Below are 21,484 nucleotides of genomic sequence, written 5' to 3'. Positions count from 1 at the left end.
TAAGTGTGGCTTTGCTTCAGCCAACACGTTAGATTCTCATACAGGAACTTCTGCCCAAGAAAATGCAAACACTGAGAAAACATCAGGAGGACACTGGCTTATAGTTCAGGCCCCTGCAGGTAATCAATTACATTTTCTTCCTCTCATGCACTTTTTTTCATTGTGTGCAGCTGTATGTGTAGCAGGTGTGTATACATTTATGTGTGTGAGAGTGGGTACACCTGTGCTATGACCCACATGTGGGGGTCATACGGCAACCTTGGGTGTCAGTCCTTGCCTTCCACCTTGTCTGAGGTGGGGTCTCTTGTTTACCTTTGCATATATCCGGCTGGCCAGCCTACAAACTTCTGCAGATTCTCCTGTTTCTTGCTCTCATTTCACCGTAGAAAGCTGAGATTATAGATGTACTCTAACATATCTGTCTTCACATGGGTTATGGGAATGCAAACTCAGGCCCTTACAGCTGTATGGAAAGTAATTATCTTCTGAGCCATTGCCTATCCCTGATGATAGTTTCTACAAACAAAACCAGTAACATTGGTACCCATGAACAGGCAAGACTCTTGAGAACAAAGGAAATTAATTATATAGTCATGTAATGAACATATAATTTCTGGGTCTTGCCAAAATCTGTATTGGTTTTGCATTTCTAATTAAACTACATATCCCTGTACAGCATCTAGGCCCTCACTGCTTACTGGTTAGAGAAGAGGTGCTGCAGACTCCTCCCAACTGCTGATGTCACTTATGTCTCCAGGGCCTTGCTACAAGTAGAATCAACAGCAACACGGCCTGGGCTGATTTCCACCTTCCCACCCCAATACACAGCAGGGACCACCATTCTAATTTCAGGAGTATCTACAGAGTGAGCTCCTCACAGTTTTTGCTGTTCATCCTTCCTTACCTACTGAATGGCTAGTGTCTGTATTCTTGTGTGATGCAGAGACAGCTGGTCTACCTGATTGTAACAAGGAAGAGACAATGCCCAAACTCACTAATGCCAACTGGGATGTGGAAGGGACACTCAGCTAGAGTCAAAGCCAACACTGTATAATAAACTAATGCCGACGGCTCAGGGAATATTGCAGGAAAGGAGCATGGAAAGATTGCAAGAGCCAGAAGACAAGGGTGCCTACTGTGGGATGAATATATGAAATTTTAATATATGAAAGGGGAAGCTGCACCCATAAAAATCTCAAACATTTATGGTTACCTAGACAAGCGTTGCATAATGAAGACAAGAGTTGATAGGCCATTGCAGGTGGGGGAAATCGCAAAGGCCCTGCCCCTAATAGGACTACCAAACAAAGTAGTAATAACTAAGTAACCAGAGGTGCAAATTTCAAAATAGGAACATAATAATTTTGAGAAACCAAAAAGGTATTATGTTGCCTCTAGAAGAACTTAACTCTAGCAACAAATTTCAAAGAAACACACATAAAATGCCTGACAAAAGAACTGAAAAGAATGAACAGAAAAACACATCAGAGACTTGAAATAAACAGGTGAGTGAAATGAGGAAGATAATGTGGGCATATAAATGAGAAATTTAAAGTGAGATTATGAAAAATAAGCAAGCAGGTCCTGGATATGAATGGAAATGTCGGCAGCTGCCAGTATTAAGGGGAGGAAACATGAACTTTAAGACATGTCTTTTGAAATACCCTGTTCAGGCCAACAACAAAAGAATCATAAAGCACTCAAGATCTTTGGTACACCAGCAAATGAAAAAAAAAAAATCCCACAACATAAAACCAAATCCACATTTTTGGAATACCCAAGTCAAGGAGAAAAAAGTTGTGAGAAGCATTGACAACCTATGAATAATAGCAAAAGCTTCCATAATCTTGGAAGAGATACAGACGTTCGAGTAGAGGAAGCATACAGAATCCCAAATAAACATGATCAGAAAAGTCATCACCACAGCTGATTGTAGGCGAACTATCAAAACTATATAACACAAAGAATTTTACATTTTCCACTGAAAAAGGCTAAAGTCATATTTAAAGGCAGTATATCAGAGTAACAGTGATTTCTGAGCATAAACTTTATAGGTTAGGAAAACATGGAGTGATGTATTCAGATTCTTGAAGGAAAATAATGCTTGACATAATTCCATACAAAGACAGCAATCATTGAGAAAATCTGTGATTGCCAGAGAAGGCTTCCAAACGATAAGAAGTCCTGCATCTTAAGTGAAGGAAACATAATCACCCTCGTGAAAGCATATGAAAGAGCAAACCACACTGAAGAGGAGATATACCCCAAAGCAATAGAGCAAACACAGTGAACCAGCAAAAAGGATAAACAAAGCCACAGGCCTAAGAATGTTCAAAACACACACATATGCACGCACGCGCGCACACACACACACACACACTGGATAGTAAAACAATTTTCAACAATAGGTCACCTAAGACTGTAGTGAGCTAATGAAATGATGGGGGAATGTCTTTCTGTAGACTGAGAATATGTGTTGTTCTGATTGGTTGATAAATAAAACCGTTTGGCCTATGGCAAGGCAGCTTAGAGGCAGGCGGGAAATTCAGAGAGAGACAGGAAGAAGGCAGGAAGAGCGCCAGCGAGCTGCCCAAGGAGCAGCATGTAACAGGCACACAGGTAAAGCCACGGAACACGTGGCGAAATATAGATGAACAGAAATGGGCTGAGTTTAAGTGTAAGAGCTAGTCAGTAGTTAGCCTGAGCTAATGGCCGAGCAGTTTTAATTAATATAAGCCCCTGTGTGTTTACTTGGGGGACGCAAGTGGGAGAGACTTGTCCTGACCACCAGCAGGCTGGGACACAGGAAAACTTTCAGTTACAGTGAAGTCCTCAGAGAATGTGTACTGCTTGATATGGGCATGGCCACGTCAAGGACTTCAAAGCCTCAGTCCCACAGGAGGGCAAACACTTTCCCAATGAGGCCAAAGGGCTGAGAAAGCATTCCTTGGGTCTGAATGTGAATGCTGACAGTGTGTGCGGAATATGTCATCCACAGCTTTCTCTCTCCAGGTATTTATAGTCTAAAAACTGTTCCTCTACAGAAACTGCTCCTATGGAGATTAGTTAGCCCTGTTTCTGTATTCAGCTTTATATAATAACCCTACCTCCCTGTTCAACTGTACATAATAAACACACGGAGCGTTGGAGTGCTGCAGCTTCGTCAGAGCCCCAACTACCTGATCTTAGATCTTCTGTGTATGTCTGTGTGTCTCTGTCTGTCACTTACTCATTCCCATACCTCCCTAGTTAAGTCAACCCCTGGAGCCATACAAACACAAACTCACTTCACTAGTAAATACACAGACTGGTTGAGATAAAGGATGTTGAGTGATGTTCTAAACAGAATCTTAAAACAGACAGGACTGGCTATATTTATATCTAGAAATAAACCAAAAGATACTAAGAAAGTCACCTTATAATGAACAAATAGGCCATTCGACAAGGCCATATGATGAATCTATATGAACTTAAATATCAGAATACCTAATTTTACATAACAAAGCTATTGCGCCTGAAAGAACAGACAGCCTTCAATATAGTGATGGTGACAAGATTTCAACATCCTGCATCTGTCCAGATCATCCAGATAATGACATTATCGAACACCAGAGCTCAACTATAATAGAGATAAATGAACTTAGAAGACACCTACAGAATATTCCATCCAACAGCTGCAACACAGTCATTTTATCTGCACATGAAGCTTTCTCTAGAATAAATAGTCCATGTTAGGTCACAAAATAAGTATTAACAATTGGAAAACAAGTGAAATGATCAAAATGGAATAAAACGTAAGTTAACAAAAAGATTCCAAAAATTGTAAAAATTCATGGAGACTGAAGATACTTTTCAACAATCAAGTGAGTCAACAAGTTGGGAATGTTCTAAAATTTCTCCAAGATAATGAAAAGAGAAACAATACAAAAAACATATGAAATGCAAGAGGCACCCCAAGGCAGAAGATCACGCTGTGAGGACCTTCACAAAACAATCAAACCAAACAAACACCAAAAAACAACACCAAAAAACCAAAACCTTAAAATAAATATCCCTACTATCTCTAAAAGTTAGAAAAGCAAGAACAAACCTAAACCCCATTTAGCCTAAGAGAGGAAACAGCTGGATTTCAGCAGAAGTAAGTGCTAGAAAGGATTCACAGAACAAAGAGCTGGTTCTTCAAAAAATTAAACAAAATAAACTTCTAGATAGGTTAACTAAGAAAACAAGTAGATATGGTCAGAGATGGAAAAAGAAGCATTACAACCTCAAGCAGAGAAATGCAATTATTAGAGAGCCCTAAGAACAACCATATGCTAACAAGCAGAAAATCCAGAGGTACAGACAAATGCTTGGGCCTGTAAAATTGGCCAAAAATGGACCCTGAAGACACAAGAAACTGAATAAAACAATGGCGGCAACGAGACTGAACCAGCAGTGAAGTCTCCAACCAATGAAAAGCCCAAGATCACATAGCCTTACTGCCAAAGTTTAACAAACTAGTTTCTTTCCACTTTATTTTCACAATTTATCAGGACTGGAACCCTCCCAAGAACACAGCACTATCTAGTTTCCAAAACCAGAAAAGGAGGAAACCAAAAACAACAACAAAACTCCAAAAAACTACAGACCAGTTTATCTCTGATGAACACAAATACAAATATGCTCAACAAAATTCCATGGAATCAACTCACTAGTTAGTCACAAAGATCATTTACCACCATCACACTGGTTTCATCCTGGGGATTCAAGTTTATTCATCAGTATTCAAGTGGGTTGCATTCCCAGAGTTAAAAGATAGTTCAACATATGAAAATCAATAAATAGATTTATACACTGGCAGAATAAAGGATAAAAACCATATGATCATCTCAACAGATGCAGAAAGAACATTTGATACTGCTCAACTCTTCTTGATAAACACCTGAACAAATTAGGTTCAAAGAACTGTTCATCAACATAGTATGAGTTAGGTATAATAACCCATAGATGATACTAATCTGACTAGAGGGAAGCTGAGGGCATTTTCTCTGAGTTCAGGATCAAGACCAAGGCGCCCGCCCACTGTCACCAGCTTGTTCAGTACAGAACCATAAATTTCAAATAGAACTTCTAAGGAAAACAAACCGAGAGCCATAAAAATAAACAAGGGAGGAAGTTAAACTAACACACTTCCTGCAAATGATTTTTGTGTGATTCTGTACACAAAAAAACTAAGGAGGCCACCAAAAGAGTTATTAGTAAGTATTATTTCAAAGGAGTGGCAGGATGCCGAGCCTTCATATGAGAATTAGTAGCTTTCCACATATAAGCAATTCAATGAAACAAAAAAGCAAAAAAGCTACATATAAGATTTCTAGGAATGAACTTAACTATGGAAGTAAAAGGGCTTTACTGTGAAAGTTATGAAACAATAATTGAAGAAGTGGACAAGAAAAACAAAAAGAAAAGCTCTCCATATTCATCGATTTGAAGACTACTGTTAAAATGTCCTCATTACACAAATCATTCTATAGATTCAGATCAATCTATAGACTCAAATGCAATCTCCATCAAAATTCCCATGGTCCTTTTCACAGACTGGAAAAAACAACCCTAATATTTATATGGATGCAAAAGGACCTCAGAGAGCCAAAGCAACCTTGAACAGAAAGAAGAAAGCCTGATGCTTCACACACCAGACTGCATGACACACTGCCGACCCACAGCAACAAAACAGACTCAAAGGCTAACGGAATTGAGATTCAGAAACAGACCTGTACATCTGCTGCCAACTGGTTCTCACAAAGACATTAAAATCACACACCGGGGAAAAGAATGCCTCAGAAATGGTGCTAGGAAACCCAAATGTCCACATGTAAAAGATTGAAATCCAACCCCTATCGCCTACCGCTTAAGAAAAATCAACTCTGAATGTATGGGAACACCCCTGCGGTAGAGCTACAAGTCATTTCCTTTCTCACTGTTGGTAATTGCATTGTGCTCTTCAGTGTCTATGTCATACTCGTGCAATTCACAAAATCCCAGCAAACAGATGAGAGTCCTTCTGCTTTACAGATGTGAGCTGTTCAAGAATGAAGACCAAGATGCCAAGAGGGATTTTCTGATATGAAAAAGCAGCAAGAACCCACAAGGGGCTCTGCCAAGGTCAGGGAGGTGTCTGCTGCTTCCAGTACCTTCCATTCCTTTGTTGTCCCTGCTGTGCTTTAGGACTGTCCCTGTTTTATTACACTGGAGTTCCAAATGTGTTTTAGCAATCACTGCTACACGAAGGTGCGATCTTTGATTATGAACTCGCTTGGTCTCAGCTTGGCCCCTGATTATGTTGGTAATCATGACATAAACTTGATTAACAGTAAAAGAATAAATGTGTGCACAGCTTACAAAAATTGTCAGAATTAACTTAAATTCTATTAGGCTGGTGCTTGTCTCTGTGGGATCCTGAGCAAATTATTAAAGCTTGCTGGTTTTCCTTATTTTATAAATTAAGCTTATTGCAGTGTTGTATGTATTTATGTATATTTATGTATTATAACTGTTTTAAAGTATAACAGCATATATATTACATAAAGTATAACATTTTATGAATATGGACAAAAGAATTGTGTATATTATACTCATATGTGAAATGACCTACATGATCCTCATATCTAGCTTTCTAAAATATTTATCACAGTTTGTATCCTATAGTAAATGCTTAATAAATTAAATATTATAAGACATGTACATATATCATCTGGGAAAGAGACCTTCAGTATTGTAGTAAGCAAGTACAACTCTTGGAATAAGCATTAAAACTCTTTGACTAGTAATTTTTTAATGTTCAATAATAGTTGATAATTAGAAATAATGTGAATTCAACTAAATAAAAAGTGAATACAATCTCAAAATATATTATAATCTTGATATTCAAATATAAGTTGGGTCAATTACTTTTGGAGCCCATTTACGCTGTGATGTAGAATTACTACACTATCTTAAACACTAACTAACAGACAGGATTTCACATATGGTTTTCAGTGCAATACAAATAAATAAAAATCTTCACATACAGTGTGCTTAGAATACACAGAGAGCAGCATGAGAGACTTTTTAGATACTCATGGAAAAACACTTCAGCCCTGTGGTTTTAAAATTGAAGCCATGTGCATGAAGGTTTTCAAGTGGCATCAATTACCAGATGAACCAGTAAACTCAACCACATTGAAATTTCCATCGTGGAAACAAAACTAAGTGTTAAACACAATTTACCCTGTCACTGGTGATTTCTCACTATGCATTTCTAACCCTTGTGTGAATTATAACCATAATTTCCAGCTGAAATCTTCAGAAAGATTACTAATATAACAGTCTGTTCAATAGTCCATCAATTTTCCATTAAGTTAATAATAAATAAAGGAAAACAGCACTGCAGTTCATCCCCATTACAACAGTATCTCCTTATTTTCTCAGTATATTTAGCAATTTAATCATTTCATATGAGTCATGGACATTCTAACATTGTTTTCAAGTCCTTGAACTACTTTTTAACTGCTAATAATATGAATAACTTCCACCAAGGCTAACACTGCAATATAAGAACAAGCATTATGGAATGTTTAAGGAATTCAAACTGCAGCATAATATATATTATGACAAGAGAAAAGTAGCATCAAAAGTTTACAAAACTTACATGCGGTGATTAGAGACATGAGCTATGCGTGAGGGATATGCTCATGTAAAGATGTCAACTACTGGCAAAAAGTTGCCTCAATACAGAAGTAAGTGATTTAGAAATAAGCCAGTGAATTTTTATTTCCTTTTTTGTAACTGCTTTTTATCACAATCATTAGATGAAATACCAATAGTAACATTAACTTTTTAATCTATAACGTATTTCCTTTGAGAGGAATGAATACACTTGAAGCACCTTTTAATTACATAGATGTACTTGTGCACACGATGTGTTTAAAAGGCAAACAAGGAAGATGTTTTTATTTTATCTTATCCATTTTATTTGTTTGTTTGTTTGTTTTTGAGACAGGGTTTCTCTGTGTAGCCCTGGCTGTTTTGGAACTCACTCTGTAGACCAGGCTGGCCTCAAAATCAGCTTCACCTGCCTCTGCTCCCAGAGTGCTGGGATTAAAGGTGACAGAAAGATATTTTTAAATTGATGTAACTATATTTTTGAATTCTTAAGAACTCTTCTTTTCCTAGTTTGTTGATGAGTAAGCTACTATCAAGTATTTATATAGCTCTGAAAGGTCACAGACATTCAACGGTTTAGAATTATCAACCACACCAGAATTGTTGTTAGGTCAGTTAAAAGAGACTTCGATAAGAACAGGTTATTGTGGAACAGAATCCTGAAAGCACATAGCATCCAGGTCAGGTTTTAAATGAGGATACCTAATCCAGAGGTGATACAGATGTGCAGGTGTGGAAAACTAGCATGCTGCCTTGCTAACAAACACAAGTCAGAAACAGGGCATTGTTTCTGTGCTTTGCTAGTGTATGAAAAGTTTAGGAAGTAGGATGAAATATTTGATGCTACAACTGCCTTTGGTCCTCGGTAACCTTGTATTTCTTAGGGGAAAAACTAGTTTATTCAGCTTAAGTGGATGTTTTTGTGTTTGCTACTCCAAGCACTCTTGAGATTTCTATTGTAATGCTAACCCCATACCAAACACTTGAGTACCTGCAGGATTGATGCTCCTGCGCCTACAATGTCCACATGTTACAGAGCCAACACCAAAGAAGCTGTGAAAACAGTGTCTTGTGATAACTCTTAAATACTCACTACTTAAATACCTTTAACACAGAGTTGGTGGTGCTGAATATATTATTTCAAGTCGGATGTGGTGCTTTTGCCAAAGGTCTATTTTAACATTATTTCATTAAAGGCTTTGCTTTCTTATGACATATGGGGCTGGCAGGTATTTTCACTCCTTGATTTCTACTCTTTGCCATCGGTCTATGTTTTACTTGGAACTACAGTCTACACACAGAAGGGTCTGAAAGTTCTGAGTGGCTAGATGTGAATTGACAGACAACAGGAACCAGAATTTGAAAAGGTCGATAAGGTTATCTGTGCTTTCCCAGGTCATGCATAATGTTAACACCACTGAGGTTTTACAGTGAATTCTGCATCTCCTGCATGGCCCCATGGAGAAGCTACACTGTTCATACTCCTCAAAGCAGCTTGATAACCTTTATTTAGACAGTCCCAGGTACGTGACTATTATACTTAACAAATCTTCAGTGAACTGATTTGAACTTAAGATGAAAAAGTGGAAATACTGAAATCCAACAAAGTCTATAGAGTGTGGAAAACTTCTGATGTTTGCAAAGAGGAACTGAATGTGTTGCTCATGAATCCATGTATCCAGCTTAACGAAGACATCAGTGACTCAATGCCCCTTCCTTGTCCCCATCTATCTATATACTTCTTTGTGCTGGGCATCCTTCCAGATATCTGGGATATGGCAATACTGTAGTCTCACTATGTATCACTTAAATGGTTTGTTTGGGGACAGGGTTTCCCTATACAGTCCACACTGACCTTGGCTTTACTATGTCACTTTTAGCTCAGTCTGTTCTTAAACACATTGTAAGGCTCCTGCTTCAGTTCTAAGAGCTGGGGTTACAGTGCTGTGGCTCTGTTCCTTGCTCTTGCTTGTACTGTTCAGTGAGATGATATTTGTGATGGTTGAGTAAGTTGTGAGGGTGGAACTTTCAGGAAAGAGATTAGTATCGATATAAAAAAGTCCAGCACTTCACTGTGCTGAGTAGGAAGATGGGCACCTATGGCCAATTCTTACCAGATACCAAATATGTGCTACTTTTCTTGGCCTTCTCAGCCTTCAGGATGTAAGAAATGAATATCTGTTGATTAGCATCTAGCCTGTGGGGTCACTCTAGCAACCTGAGGTGACACTCTTCGCTTGAAAGTGTTAAGACACAAGCAGAGGATACAGACAGGCGAGTCAAGCAAATAAATGCATGATGAAATCTGGGGCAGTGACAGGTATTAGGAAGACTCTCTGTCTACATATGAGACTCTGTCTCGAAAAACCAAAACAACAAACAAACAAACAAACTACAAAAAACAATTAATAGTAATACTGGTTTGGTACTAGTATTACTTCTAGAAAGACTTCTGTCTTGATGTGAAATGAGAAAACACAGCATGGGCAGACGCACAAAGAGATTTTCTGTATTTCTCAAATCTGATGAGATAAAACATAAGGGGAAAGAAACAATATTTCCTGAAACAAAGACTGGGGACTTACTGACTGTTCACACAAAATATTAAGCCTCATTTTTCTTTCCCTGAGGCAGTTTTCTGCGTGGTGCTTTCATATGGATGCTTTACAAGTCAAATACAAAGGATGTTAAAAATGAGTGAATGCTTAGGTATAGTGCAATAAACTAAAGACAAGGCTACAGAGCAGAAAGTGCTATAGAAAATAGGACATCATTGTTGCTGTTCCCAGTCAACTCACCCGAAGATGAAGGGAGCTGGTCATAGTCCTGGGAGGCTCGGTTGGGTTTGACGCTGTCTCCTGGTGCTCTCCTGGCAGGAGGCAAAGGAACTTGGCCACTTGCAGGGTCAAAAAAGGGATCTTGAAAATAAAGATAATTTTTTAATTAAAAGGATGATCCCTGTTCATTGGCTGAAGAAAGAATTCTGAGAAATTTTGAAGGACTGTAGATTCTCATAATGAATTGGACAACTAATTTCCTGACCAATAATAACCACTTGGACTATGTGGGTTTTCTTTTTTTTTTTTATTTCGCAATACAATTCAGTTCTACATATCAGCCACGGATTCCCTTGTTCTCCCCCCCTCCCGCCCCCCCTCACCTTCCCCCCAGCCCGCCCCCCATTCCCATCTCCTCCAGGGCAAAGCCTTCCCTGCGGACTGAGATCAACCTGTTACGTCCAGTCCCCTCCTCCCAGGCCGAGCCAAGCGATCCTGCATAGGCCCCAGGTTTCAAACAGCCAACTCATGCAATGAGCACAGGACCCAGTCCCACTGCCTGGATGCCTCCCAAACAGATCAAGCCAATCAACTGTGTCACCCATTCAGAGGGCCTGATCCAGTTGGTGACCCCTCAGCCATTGGTTCATAGTTCATGTGTTTCCATTCGTTTGGTTATTTGTGTTTTCTAACTCATTCATTTGTTTTGGTAAGCTGCTCACTTTACTTCTGAAATTATGACTACAGATTTTGATTTAGCTTTTCAGATCACTTACTTAGTTAGCTTCCTCTTAGCTATAATTTCTGTCCCCACATATGCTCTTTAATGAATAAAAGCTGCTGAGAAGGAAGCATGAAAAGCAAATAGCATCCAGTTTGCCTTTAAGTTGGATCACTTGGGCTCCATAAGCTGTACGTCAACATAAATCTGTAAACATATCTGAAGTTTGGAATTTGTAAATGAACTAATGAATGTACAAATATCTGTAAATATAAGGTATTTTTTATTCATTGCACTACATTGCAAGTTCCAAAATATGCTAATACTCAGTTGTCAGCTGGCTCATTGAATAGTAAATTCAATTGTCCCCCCCCCCCAAAATACCAGTAATAAAAATAAAGTTTGAATACGCAGTAAAAATGTGCTATTTAAAAGCCTTGCCATGTAAAATTGTGAAGCATAAATTGTAGATTCAAAAATTATTTCACTATACATGAGAGAGTTCATTAAGTGGAACTACAGAGAGAATACGAGTCTGTGTTGGCAGAAGTCATTAGAACCACAGGCCTAACTGCTTTGAAATTAGAGGTACTTGGGCTAAAAGCCTTGGCACCTCACTCTTTTCTAAACAGAAGAATAATAAAAAAAACATTATCTCTGACATCTTTGGATCACTAATAATTTATAGGCCATCACTTCCACTCTCACGTTTTTCTCATGTTATTTTCTTCTGCAGGTACCATCTCTGAAGTTATTCCAAGTTCTTTGGAGGACAGGATTTTCCTCACTTATATGGTTTATATCATATCTCCTTACTCAAATACAGCAACAGGCAAACTTCTTGGCAGTTAGCTTATTCTTATTAAATATTTTAACTACTAAAAATAAATCCATGATGACAAAGACTTTATATAATGAAAGACAGACTGTAAATATATAGTTAGGCTATAGTTTAGTTCATTGGTTATTCATTTGAATTTGGCAAGAATAATATATAGAATGTGATTATTTAAGAAGAATTTACATGCTTTTGAACTTGCCCACTTTTATACTAATTATTGACTAGAGAAGGTAAGCACCATTTAATTATTATTTTATTTACTCTTCCTGGAGCAATTATCAGCAGCTTTATGGTGCCTTCACAGTATCTACACTGGTTTATTGCTTTAGAGCCAATTCACAGGCTTCCCAGACATATCTATGTTATTTCTAGACAGTCACTGAAAGCTAATGAAGTTAAAATCTGTATACATTTCAGCATTATAAATGGGAGTACAAAATACACAATCATAGTTTTTAAATGTTTTCCATTAAACTATTTTACCTAAAAGGGGATACACTAAATTATTAGGACCACAGCAAAAACACACAGGATCTGTTCCATTGCAACACACTCTACTTGCTTCCAGCTAAGTGCTCCTGGTGAGGTACAAGGTGAAGGGGTATCCCTGCTGTAAGTTATGGAACTGGAGCTACTGTTTCAAAGGAAATGGCACTATGTAGAATAATTACTCCGGACAGTGTTATAATTACAAGCTGTCCTCTGATAAGGAAAATGTGAAAATCAATAAAGCTTTGGCAATTAAATTCTGAAAAAACTAAGTAAGCCTAATGTCCATATTTATGATTAAAACATACAAATTGAAAATGCCTCAGCCAATGGTTAATTATACAGTCATACATTTTTTGAGAATGTAACATATACAATGTGATCAATTTGCTAAAGAAGCAATGTAGTACTGAGTTTAATTTAAGCACAGGAAGGTCCTGCCTGACTTTCCACTCACAGCAAATCCCCAGAAGATGCTGCTAAGCTGTAGGAGTAAGGAGTGCTGCTCTCGCCCTGGAACTTCCCACATCTGAACATGGCGGCCTCCACATGGGAAGGGCACTGAAGATGACTTTACTATCTGACTTTAGCTCTGCGACAGCAACCTCCCAGATGGCATCAGCTCTCTGGCTAGCCCCATCAGGACAACGCTTCACTAGGGTTGAGTAAATAATAGCCCCTGCATCCTTTTCCATGGCTGTTGCCAGTCACCTGATATTTCTTTGTATTTTATTTATGCAGATGAACTTCTATGCCTCCAAGTTAAAAATACGGCTTCTCTTGAACAAAGTCAACTTCATTAGACTTTAAACTTGAATTGTGACTTTGAGACTGGATAGGAACTTCAAGAGACTCTAGATTGGAGGAACAGCAAGAGAAAGCCATAATAAGGCTGCCAAACACACAGTGCATCCTGTGCCCTTCACAAAGATTCACGCAGGGTACGATCAAGACTTAAGTGCTATCCTGGCTTCATTGCTTAAGCGCAGGCCCTGCCTGGCACAAAGCTGCAGAAATGCCTATTTCAACCTTGCCATACAAAGGAATGCTTCCTTTCTCCTTCTTTTTGTTACACAGAAAAAAAGGCATGTGTGCCAGCAGTTGCCTTGGGTTTGGGGACAGGAAATCATGGGGCTTTTGTTGAGGACTCCGGTTTTGTTAATGTTTGATTGGCTTGTTCCTAATGGATGGCTCATGCACGGTAGTGGGAATTATAATTTTGCCAAAAGAAATCTCGTGTGAAAGCCCAAGATGGGAAGCACAAAGGAGGAACTGAGCTGTATCTCTGCATGGCCTCCCTTCCTCCATCCGACTGGAGGCACGAGGCTTCTTTGTAGAAAGGCAGCTCCTGCAATCTGAAAACTGAACTACAGAGAAGTCCCTGGGTGGTAAGGCTGGCACGCTGGACCTGACTCAGTGTGCAGGGCATAGAAGGCTGGCATACAGAGGTGGATGTTTAATCTAATATTTTGAGAAAAGGCAGTATCTTTTTGTAAGGTATCTATCTTGTCTTTAAATTGGGCTATTATCTCAAGGACCTCAAATCCCAGCCCTGTGAAATAATTTAAGTACAATAATTAAGAACACACTATGCAGCAGGGAGACCACAGTCGCAAACATTCAGAGGGAGTTGGGCCACCACCTTCTTTTAGTTTTAGAATTCTAAAAGCAGGAAGCTGAACTGTAGTCTAGTAAGTATGTCTTTCATGAAGTTTTATTCTTAGAGTGAAGAACTACCATTAGCAATGTGCCATTTTATTTCTTTAGAAAAATGATTAAACATTTTGTAAAATGTACCAAAATCTTTTCAGCTAGCTCTCGGAAATCCTGACTTTGTTGTAAAAGAAGCCAGTGCACAGAGGCCACATGAATCAGGGCTTAAATCATGCAGGGAATAGGTATGCAGAGGAAGCCAATCAGAAATTGCCTACAACACAGCACTGAAGAGTTGTGGCTACATGCTTGCCTTATTTTTTACTTGGAGCAGATGACCTTAGGACACTTGACCTTAGCTAGCATCCTGCGAATCCATAAGCTGCATGAAGGTAGACTCCATTGGCACCTGAAGGTATTACTGGCTTCATAAACTATGCAGACCATGCTCCCTCTGTCCTTTCTTTTCTTTTTCTTAAAAAACTCCCTACATGCATACAATGTACAACCCAGTCCCAACTCCCTCCCACCCACCTTCAATGTTCTGTCCGACCAACAACATCTTCAGTCCAACTTTGCATCTTTTTAAAAAATATTAAATAGCCCACTAAATTTAATTGGTGCTGCTTACATGCACATGGGTCTGGAGTCAGCCACTGGGCCACGGGCAACCACTATGATTCCTTATTGTTCTTGCCATCTCTGTGATGTTCCGCCATTAAACCAATCTGCTGTCAAGCAAACCAGCCAACCACTGTTCTCACTACCCAGAAGTCTTTCTGCAAGTGTAGCAGAGACTCAGGAAACACTAACATGAATTTGGTGGCGTGATCTCAGATGTACTTTGTTTAAGAGAAAATTCTTTCTTGGCTTATCACTCACTCCTACCTGAAGGAAGAAGGAAAAGGTCTTGTCCTGAGGAAGGTCGGCTACTGGAGCCTGGAGGTTTTGAATGTTCAATGAGACTATGTCTTGCAGGAGGTGGGGGAGGAGGGAGAGATGGAGGAAGGGCATCAAAAGCATCTTCACCTGCATTTAAAGAAAGGTCATTATCAACAGTAGAACTTCATTAATCAAAACACACAGAATCAAGCCAAAGCCATGGCTGACTTTTCTCCCACTACATCTAAGTAAGTTCACTTGCTATTTTTATTCAATAGTTCCCTGACTTTCATAATGAGATTGATTACTTTGTGGAAGAGTGTGGAGAGAAAATATACACATATGCACACACACACACAAAACACTGAAACACCCCTATGAAAACTTTTTTCTGCTTTCTGAGTTTTTCTATAAAAAGCAGCATTCCTGATTATGAATCAGCTCATGGTCCCTTTGTAACCTTTGTACTATTAGTATACCAGAACTCTGAACTGAAAATTATTATCAGTAAAGCCAGTAAAACAGAAATCTCTGAGCAATAAAGAGAGTTCATGGCCTCTCATGAGAAAAATCACACCATGTACATATAATTTAATGCCAAAGAACACTTCCAACCACCTCTCACATTTGTTCCAATGGACTGTAATTCATTTAAACTATACCAAACATTCAATTTACCATCAAAATATAAAGCACATGCACAAGTGCAGGAGAATGGACTGTTTACTTAGCAGTCATCTCCAGAGAAGAACACGTCAATGGAGACCCCCTTTTGATTGGCCACAAAGCTAGGGGCCTACACGTATGTATTTCTAGGTTTACTGAAAGTATAAACAATATTGCAGTGTGGTCTTATGTCTATGTACTTATTCCTGCCACACGTTGCTAGACTACTCAGAGTCTTTCTTACCTTGAACCTTTAAAAAAATAAAGTTTTTTATGAAGGAAATATAGTTTCCAAATATGTACGTCATATTTGAGACAAGCTATATATGAACAGCTTCACAGTATAATAATAAAAATTCACATGTATTTAAGCTGAATGAATTAAATATAAATACTTTAAAGGGAATTTGCCATTCATTGTGCTTGCTTTGCAAAAATATGCAGAATATTTGATCTAACCATAAATATTTTTCTAATTAAAAGTATCTGAGGCTATAGGAGAGATTTGTCACCATTCCAGGCTCTTGCTGCCACATGATCAAATTCAAATCTTTTTTTTTTCTGCCCCTAAATATCAGCACCATACTAGAAATTGACTGATATGAATATCAAACCTTAAGTAGCTTAGATTCTAACAAAGGGAGCTAAAACCTGTTCACAAACATTTATGACTGACAGGTCAAAGTGTGTGATTGGTCTTATAAAGGAGAGTTTATGAGAAGAGAGAAGAGAAATACAGGTGGCATCCATGAGGTATTGACAATTAGGAACATGTGGAATACCAGAGGCTTGGAAACAGATATTCAGGAAAATCAAGAAGTGAGTGTCTTCAGCTGAGTGAACAGTATGAACTGATGCAAGGGACAAGCTAGAGCAAGGCCCAAGAAAAGAGATGGGTTGTAACTTCTATTATGTTAGCTAAATAGCAAGGTCATCACCCACCTATGGCTATCATATTGAACAACAAGAACAACAAAAAATGACTTCACTAGATGGGATGCAAACACCCAGATCCCTGAAAGACCCACAGAGAAGTCTATTTAACAATGTAATCTAGACCATTGAGACTTGAGCAGAGGATCAATATCCAACACAGAGAAAAAGCAAACAAGAAAACAAGACTATAGACAAGAAGTTAGGAAGGTCTTTGAATTCAGGCAGAGGAGGAAAAACAGAACAAAACAAAACAAAAACCCCTGACCAATAAAAGAGGCAAAAGACATTGTAATTGGACAGTTCAAAATACTGGTCGGGGTGCACATCAGGAAATACAGAAGTTCACTTAATATTCTGGGTGGTTTAACAAACAATTCAGAAAGCTTATAAATGGATTAAACAGAACTTGTTTTTGTTTTCTAGAATGAAATATATCCTTTTTAATAATTTAGTTAACCTAAGAGGGCCTGCCCATTTCATGCTGAAGTAAAGTGCAGCTCATGCTTACTAAGAATTAGTACACTTGGAGGAGACCTGCCTTACCACTCCAGTGACTTGAATGTCACTGAGACCCAGGCCAGGAGAGTGAGCAACACTCTGGGGTCTTAACACTGAATCTCGCCTAGAAGAGACAACCTGCTGAAATCCTCACTGATAGTCCGTTCTTTTAGGTCATTATTTTGTTTTAGTTTTGAAAGGATGAGATAGTTGAAATACAGCTTAAAACAAACTAGCTTGTGTTTTGCTCTGATTATAAAAGTAGTGCATTATTATAGAAAATTCAGACACATTAAAAAATATTAAAGATGAAAACCACTTAAAATTTCACAGCTCTTTCCTATATCATTAATTTTTCTGGTACAGTGATTGTCACATGAACACAGGAGCCACCATCACCTGGAGGACCCATTCTAAGATTAGGCAAATTCTCAACCCAGAGTCTGCATTATACTGGACTCTTAATTCTAATAATGCAGCTACAAAGAGGAGGGCAGGGGTTGTTTAAGCTGTTTTTAAAGTTTCAACCTAATGGAGGGATGAGAAGATCATAATCAGAGGGCGTCCTGTTGAGTGAAGAACCATGCTTTGGGTTGTCCCGGGGTGGAGGCCTGGCAGGTGGTAATGGCACTGGATCAGAGGCTGAATCAAAAACATCTCCTAGAGGATAACACAAAACCTTAATGTATTTTCAGTATGAACACAGAAGGGAACTTTGCCTTTAAATTCCAACCATTAAGATGTAGATTGCAAAGGAAAAGGCATTCCATACATACCCTTCACATAGATGCCTAACTCTGGGATGTTTGATTTCTTCATCTCTGAAGGCGTACCATGAGATCCATTCAATATACAGTGACCATTATCACAAGACCTAATGTGGAGACCAGAGGGCAAGAATCATTTAAAAGTCAGGGCCAGTATGAAGTGAGGATCACAGAGGGGACTGTCATACCTACAAAGATAATAAGACTACAAAACAGGAACAATTGTCTTTTCAGGAAGGAAGTACTAGTAACACTATGCAACTACCCTGCCATGTACTTTAAAATCAGATGTAAATGTCTGAAGGTAAAAGTGTCTCTCTCCCCATTTGAAACCAGAGCTACTAAAACTGCCAAGAGTTGGTCAAAACCTAAACACATCTGTGCAACTAACATATCTCTTTGCAAGATTTCAGTTGTATCTAACCAAAAGTTCCGAAGGGATAGGGAAGTATATGCCACACAAAACTATGTAAGTTCTAATGGCCTCAATATTTGCTGATGACATAGAATGTGTTTGTTTATGCAACTTAAGCATTCTGTGAAATAAAATTAGACTAGGGCCTTAAAAGAGAGGAACTACTATGAAGCAGTCAACCATTTCATTTAAGTTCAGCACAGAACACTCAAAGCCCTACAGCTTCTAAACCTGTATCACTCACTACTGTGCAGAGCAAACTCTGGCTCTCGGACACCTTAGGGAAGGGATGTCAACAAAGGCTTTGGATGCACAGCAAGTGTTTAATCCAGGTAAATATTAATTCACTAAAAAGGCAAGATTTTGGTGTTGGCATCAATGCTGGATGTAACTGGGGCATGGGAGGACGCAGGAGGGCCAGGAGACACAGAGCACACTCGCTCTTTAGTACCTGGCTTGGTAACAGCTGGTTAATAAGGAGCCACAGAAAAGGACGCTTTAGACTTTTCTTTTGAATTATTCCGATTTCTTAGAGCAAAGGAAAAGTGCATACATAATAGAGGAGACAGTGGATATTTCAATAGATACTACAAGAGTGATTCATCTGAAATTCATTTCTATTCTCTCTGGTGGCCACTTCTTCTTAACGGGCAAGATATGGTTCATTTAAGAATAGTTACATATTGAATCTTCATAATGATGATGGATTTTGCTGAAACTGAATTGAATTATTCATTTACTGTTTCACTTCCCACATATTGACAATTTATTTTTCTTGATGTTCCAAAGGGAAGGGGGGTGAGTAGCATACAGGAAAAGGAAGTGAGTGCAATGGAGAGGAAGTATTCTGCAGATGACATGAGATGTCACTCCATCCATTGGTTTTCGAGAACAAATTAGATAAAGAATTCATTACAATTAAGTTTAGGGATTAGCAACATTTATAACTTCTCTATAACTGTAGAGAGATGGTTATGATGGTTATAATTCAAATTTACTTTCAGTATCCAAGAGGCCAGTCACTGAAATCTCATTCACTACGAGGTGACAATTAAAATTTGATGAACTAAAATTGTATCCTTCAGTCTTCCAACCATGAAAAGAATGAGAATCCCAGAGAGACCAAAACATTCCTGTCCAATTTCAGCTTTTAAAAATTACTACACTTAGTAAGAGCCAAAGAACTGGAATTTGTTAGCAATTTATACTTGATGAAAAGGTGAGACTTCCCCCTATTAGCTCAGTGGGTGCTAGGTTCTCCCAATGTCACAAACATCCTCCCAGTTGTTTTCTTCTCAGTAACACTCCACAGCATTTTTAACAAGAAATAGCTGACTCTTGCCATAATCAGTAAAAGCGCAGACTACAGCGCATCACTAAGCCTGGGGAGCAACTCTGCCCACCAGTATCCCTTATGAGACACAACTTGGTTTAAAAAAAGATCTTAGCTGGGCGGTGGTGGCACATGTCTTTAGTCCCAGAACTCAGGAGGCAGAAGCAGGTGGATCTCTCTAAGATCGAGGCCAGCCTGGACTACGGTTCGAGTTCCAAGATAACCAAGGTTACACAGAGAAACCCTGTCTCAAAAAAAAAAAAAAAAAAAAAAAAAAAAAAGAAAGAAAAAGAAAAGGATCCCCTTCTTTTCCAAGTATTTCCTTTTCTACCTAGTGACATACCTGGAGAAGTGTTTACCTCAAAAGAAGGAAACACTTCTCATAAAATGTTATCAGCTGACTGACCTGGCCTCAGAACGACATAGGCCATGGGACAGATGGCTGATGGGTTCACTGTCTCCCAGTTATTAGGATGCTCTAGGAGTCAGGGCCACCACCAGCAGGGGCTGAGCAGAGCAGCCAAGCATAGCCCCAGGGATATTATGCAAGGGGAACCCAAGTTCAGAAAATAAGTTTTAAAGCTAAGATTAGATTGCTACATACTTGGCATGTCAGTAAGATAAAAAAATGATCATATAAATGCTATTACATTTTATTAATTACATTGTTACATACATGCAAAATCATGATTTTGCTTAAAGACAAACTGATATTTCAATATATGTAAGCCATAGTTGATAGCTCTTATAAAACTCAATGTGGCTGACACTTCAAAGACCAAGAATGTCTCCATTACAGTAAGGATAACAAACAACAAAAAGAAAAAGAAAAGGAAACTAGTGCTTATATTCTGGTCCCACCCAAGAGAAGGTAAAACAGTACTTGGTCAAAAAAGAAGTTAAGAGAAGGAACTTTAGGGCCCCTCCCCCACTGTCTTATGATTGTAGAAGCACATTACATATCAAGAAGCGAAATGGATATAAATTGTACTAGTCTTCACATTATGAAGAAAAATTCTAAGGAAGGTTGACCTAGCACCTTAATATTAGTTTCTAAGCACTAATTTTTCTTCATGATATATAGGCTTGCAGCTGATGAAACTCATTAAAATACCTTAGGGGAAATGCATGCATTAATCATCATTATAAGTAACGTATAGCTACATTTTATTATATTGTAATTTGGCTTTTGTGTGGAGGGGTGGTGTGTGTGAAGAGAACAAAATGTTTTACCTAAAAGCAATGAAGAAAATATATAGGAAGGATAGGCTAGGAACAGGAAGTTACAGACTTTTAGCCAAACACATAAGGGTGAACTGCATACAAATAACCCCCATGCTTGACAGTCTGATGATGCTTATGCAGATGCAGGATGGTACAAGGATGCTCATCTTCTTACCGGACAGGAGGTTTGACATTATGACAATGAGATGGTTGTGAATTCAGGGAAACAGGGTGGGATGAAGGAATCTTGTATTCATCGTCATCTTCCTCTACCGTGTCTCTTGTTTTCTCTGAGAGACAGTTTGCTAATGGACCAGTACACCTACCAAGAGGAAAAACAAAATCCAATCTGGTTTAAACATCATAAATATTCAGAGTAGGAAGGTCTGATGTGACACACACAAAGGAAAAAGCTATTTTGTCACTTGCATGTTTCAACTATAAATGGTTCTTACATTCAGTATAAATGGAAAGGCCTTGACACGTTGAGATAAAACACTCATACCTATGGTTTTTAAAGGGTGCAATAAGGAAAAAACGTAAATTATAAAATAAAGAAAGTGCCTTACAAACAGGAAGTTCTTCAAAGGTTCAAA

General features: G+C 38.6%; 1 protein-coding gene across 4 annotated transcripts in view; it reads right to left on the bottom strand.

Annotated features, from left to right (window-relative positions):
- Cblb (Cbl proto-oncogene B) overlaps window positions 1-21,484 on the bottom strand; it is a 188,027-nt gene that overhangs the window by 4,300 nt on the left and 162,243 nt on the right. The window contains exons 14-18 of one of the 4 annotated variants that reach the window (XM_052740864.1): window positions 21,064-21,210; window positions 17,926-18,023; window positions 17,678-17,809; window positions 15,056-15,196; window positions 10,485-10,604 (exon numbers count right to left, since the gene is read on the bottom strand). In XM_052740864.1, coding sequence (XP_052596824.1) covers window positions 10,485-10,604; window positions 15,056-15,196; window positions 17,678-17,809; window positions 17,926-18,023; window positions 21,064-21,210 — 638 coding nt within the window. The remainder of the gene's footprint in view (window positions 1-10,484; window positions 10,605-15,055; window positions 15,197-17,677; window positions 17,810-17,925; window positions 18,024-21,063; window positions 21,211-21,484) is intronic. The other 3 variants (XM_052740866.1, XM_052740865.1, XM_052740863.1) reach the window with 3 other exon arrangements.

This window comes from Peromyscus californicus, unplaced genomic scaffold (genome assembly GCF_007827085.1).
Source record: "Peromyscus californicus insignis strain IS unplaced genomic scaffold, ASM782708v3 Scaffold_16__1_contigs__length_79575227, whole genome shotgun sequence".
Lineage (NCBI taxonomy): Eukaryota > Metazoa > Chordata > Mammalia > Rodentia > Cricetidae > Peromyscus > Peromyscus californicus.
The sequence above is the reverse complement of the archived record's forward strand: the minus strand, read 5'-3'. Positions and strand labels throughout refer to the sequence as shown.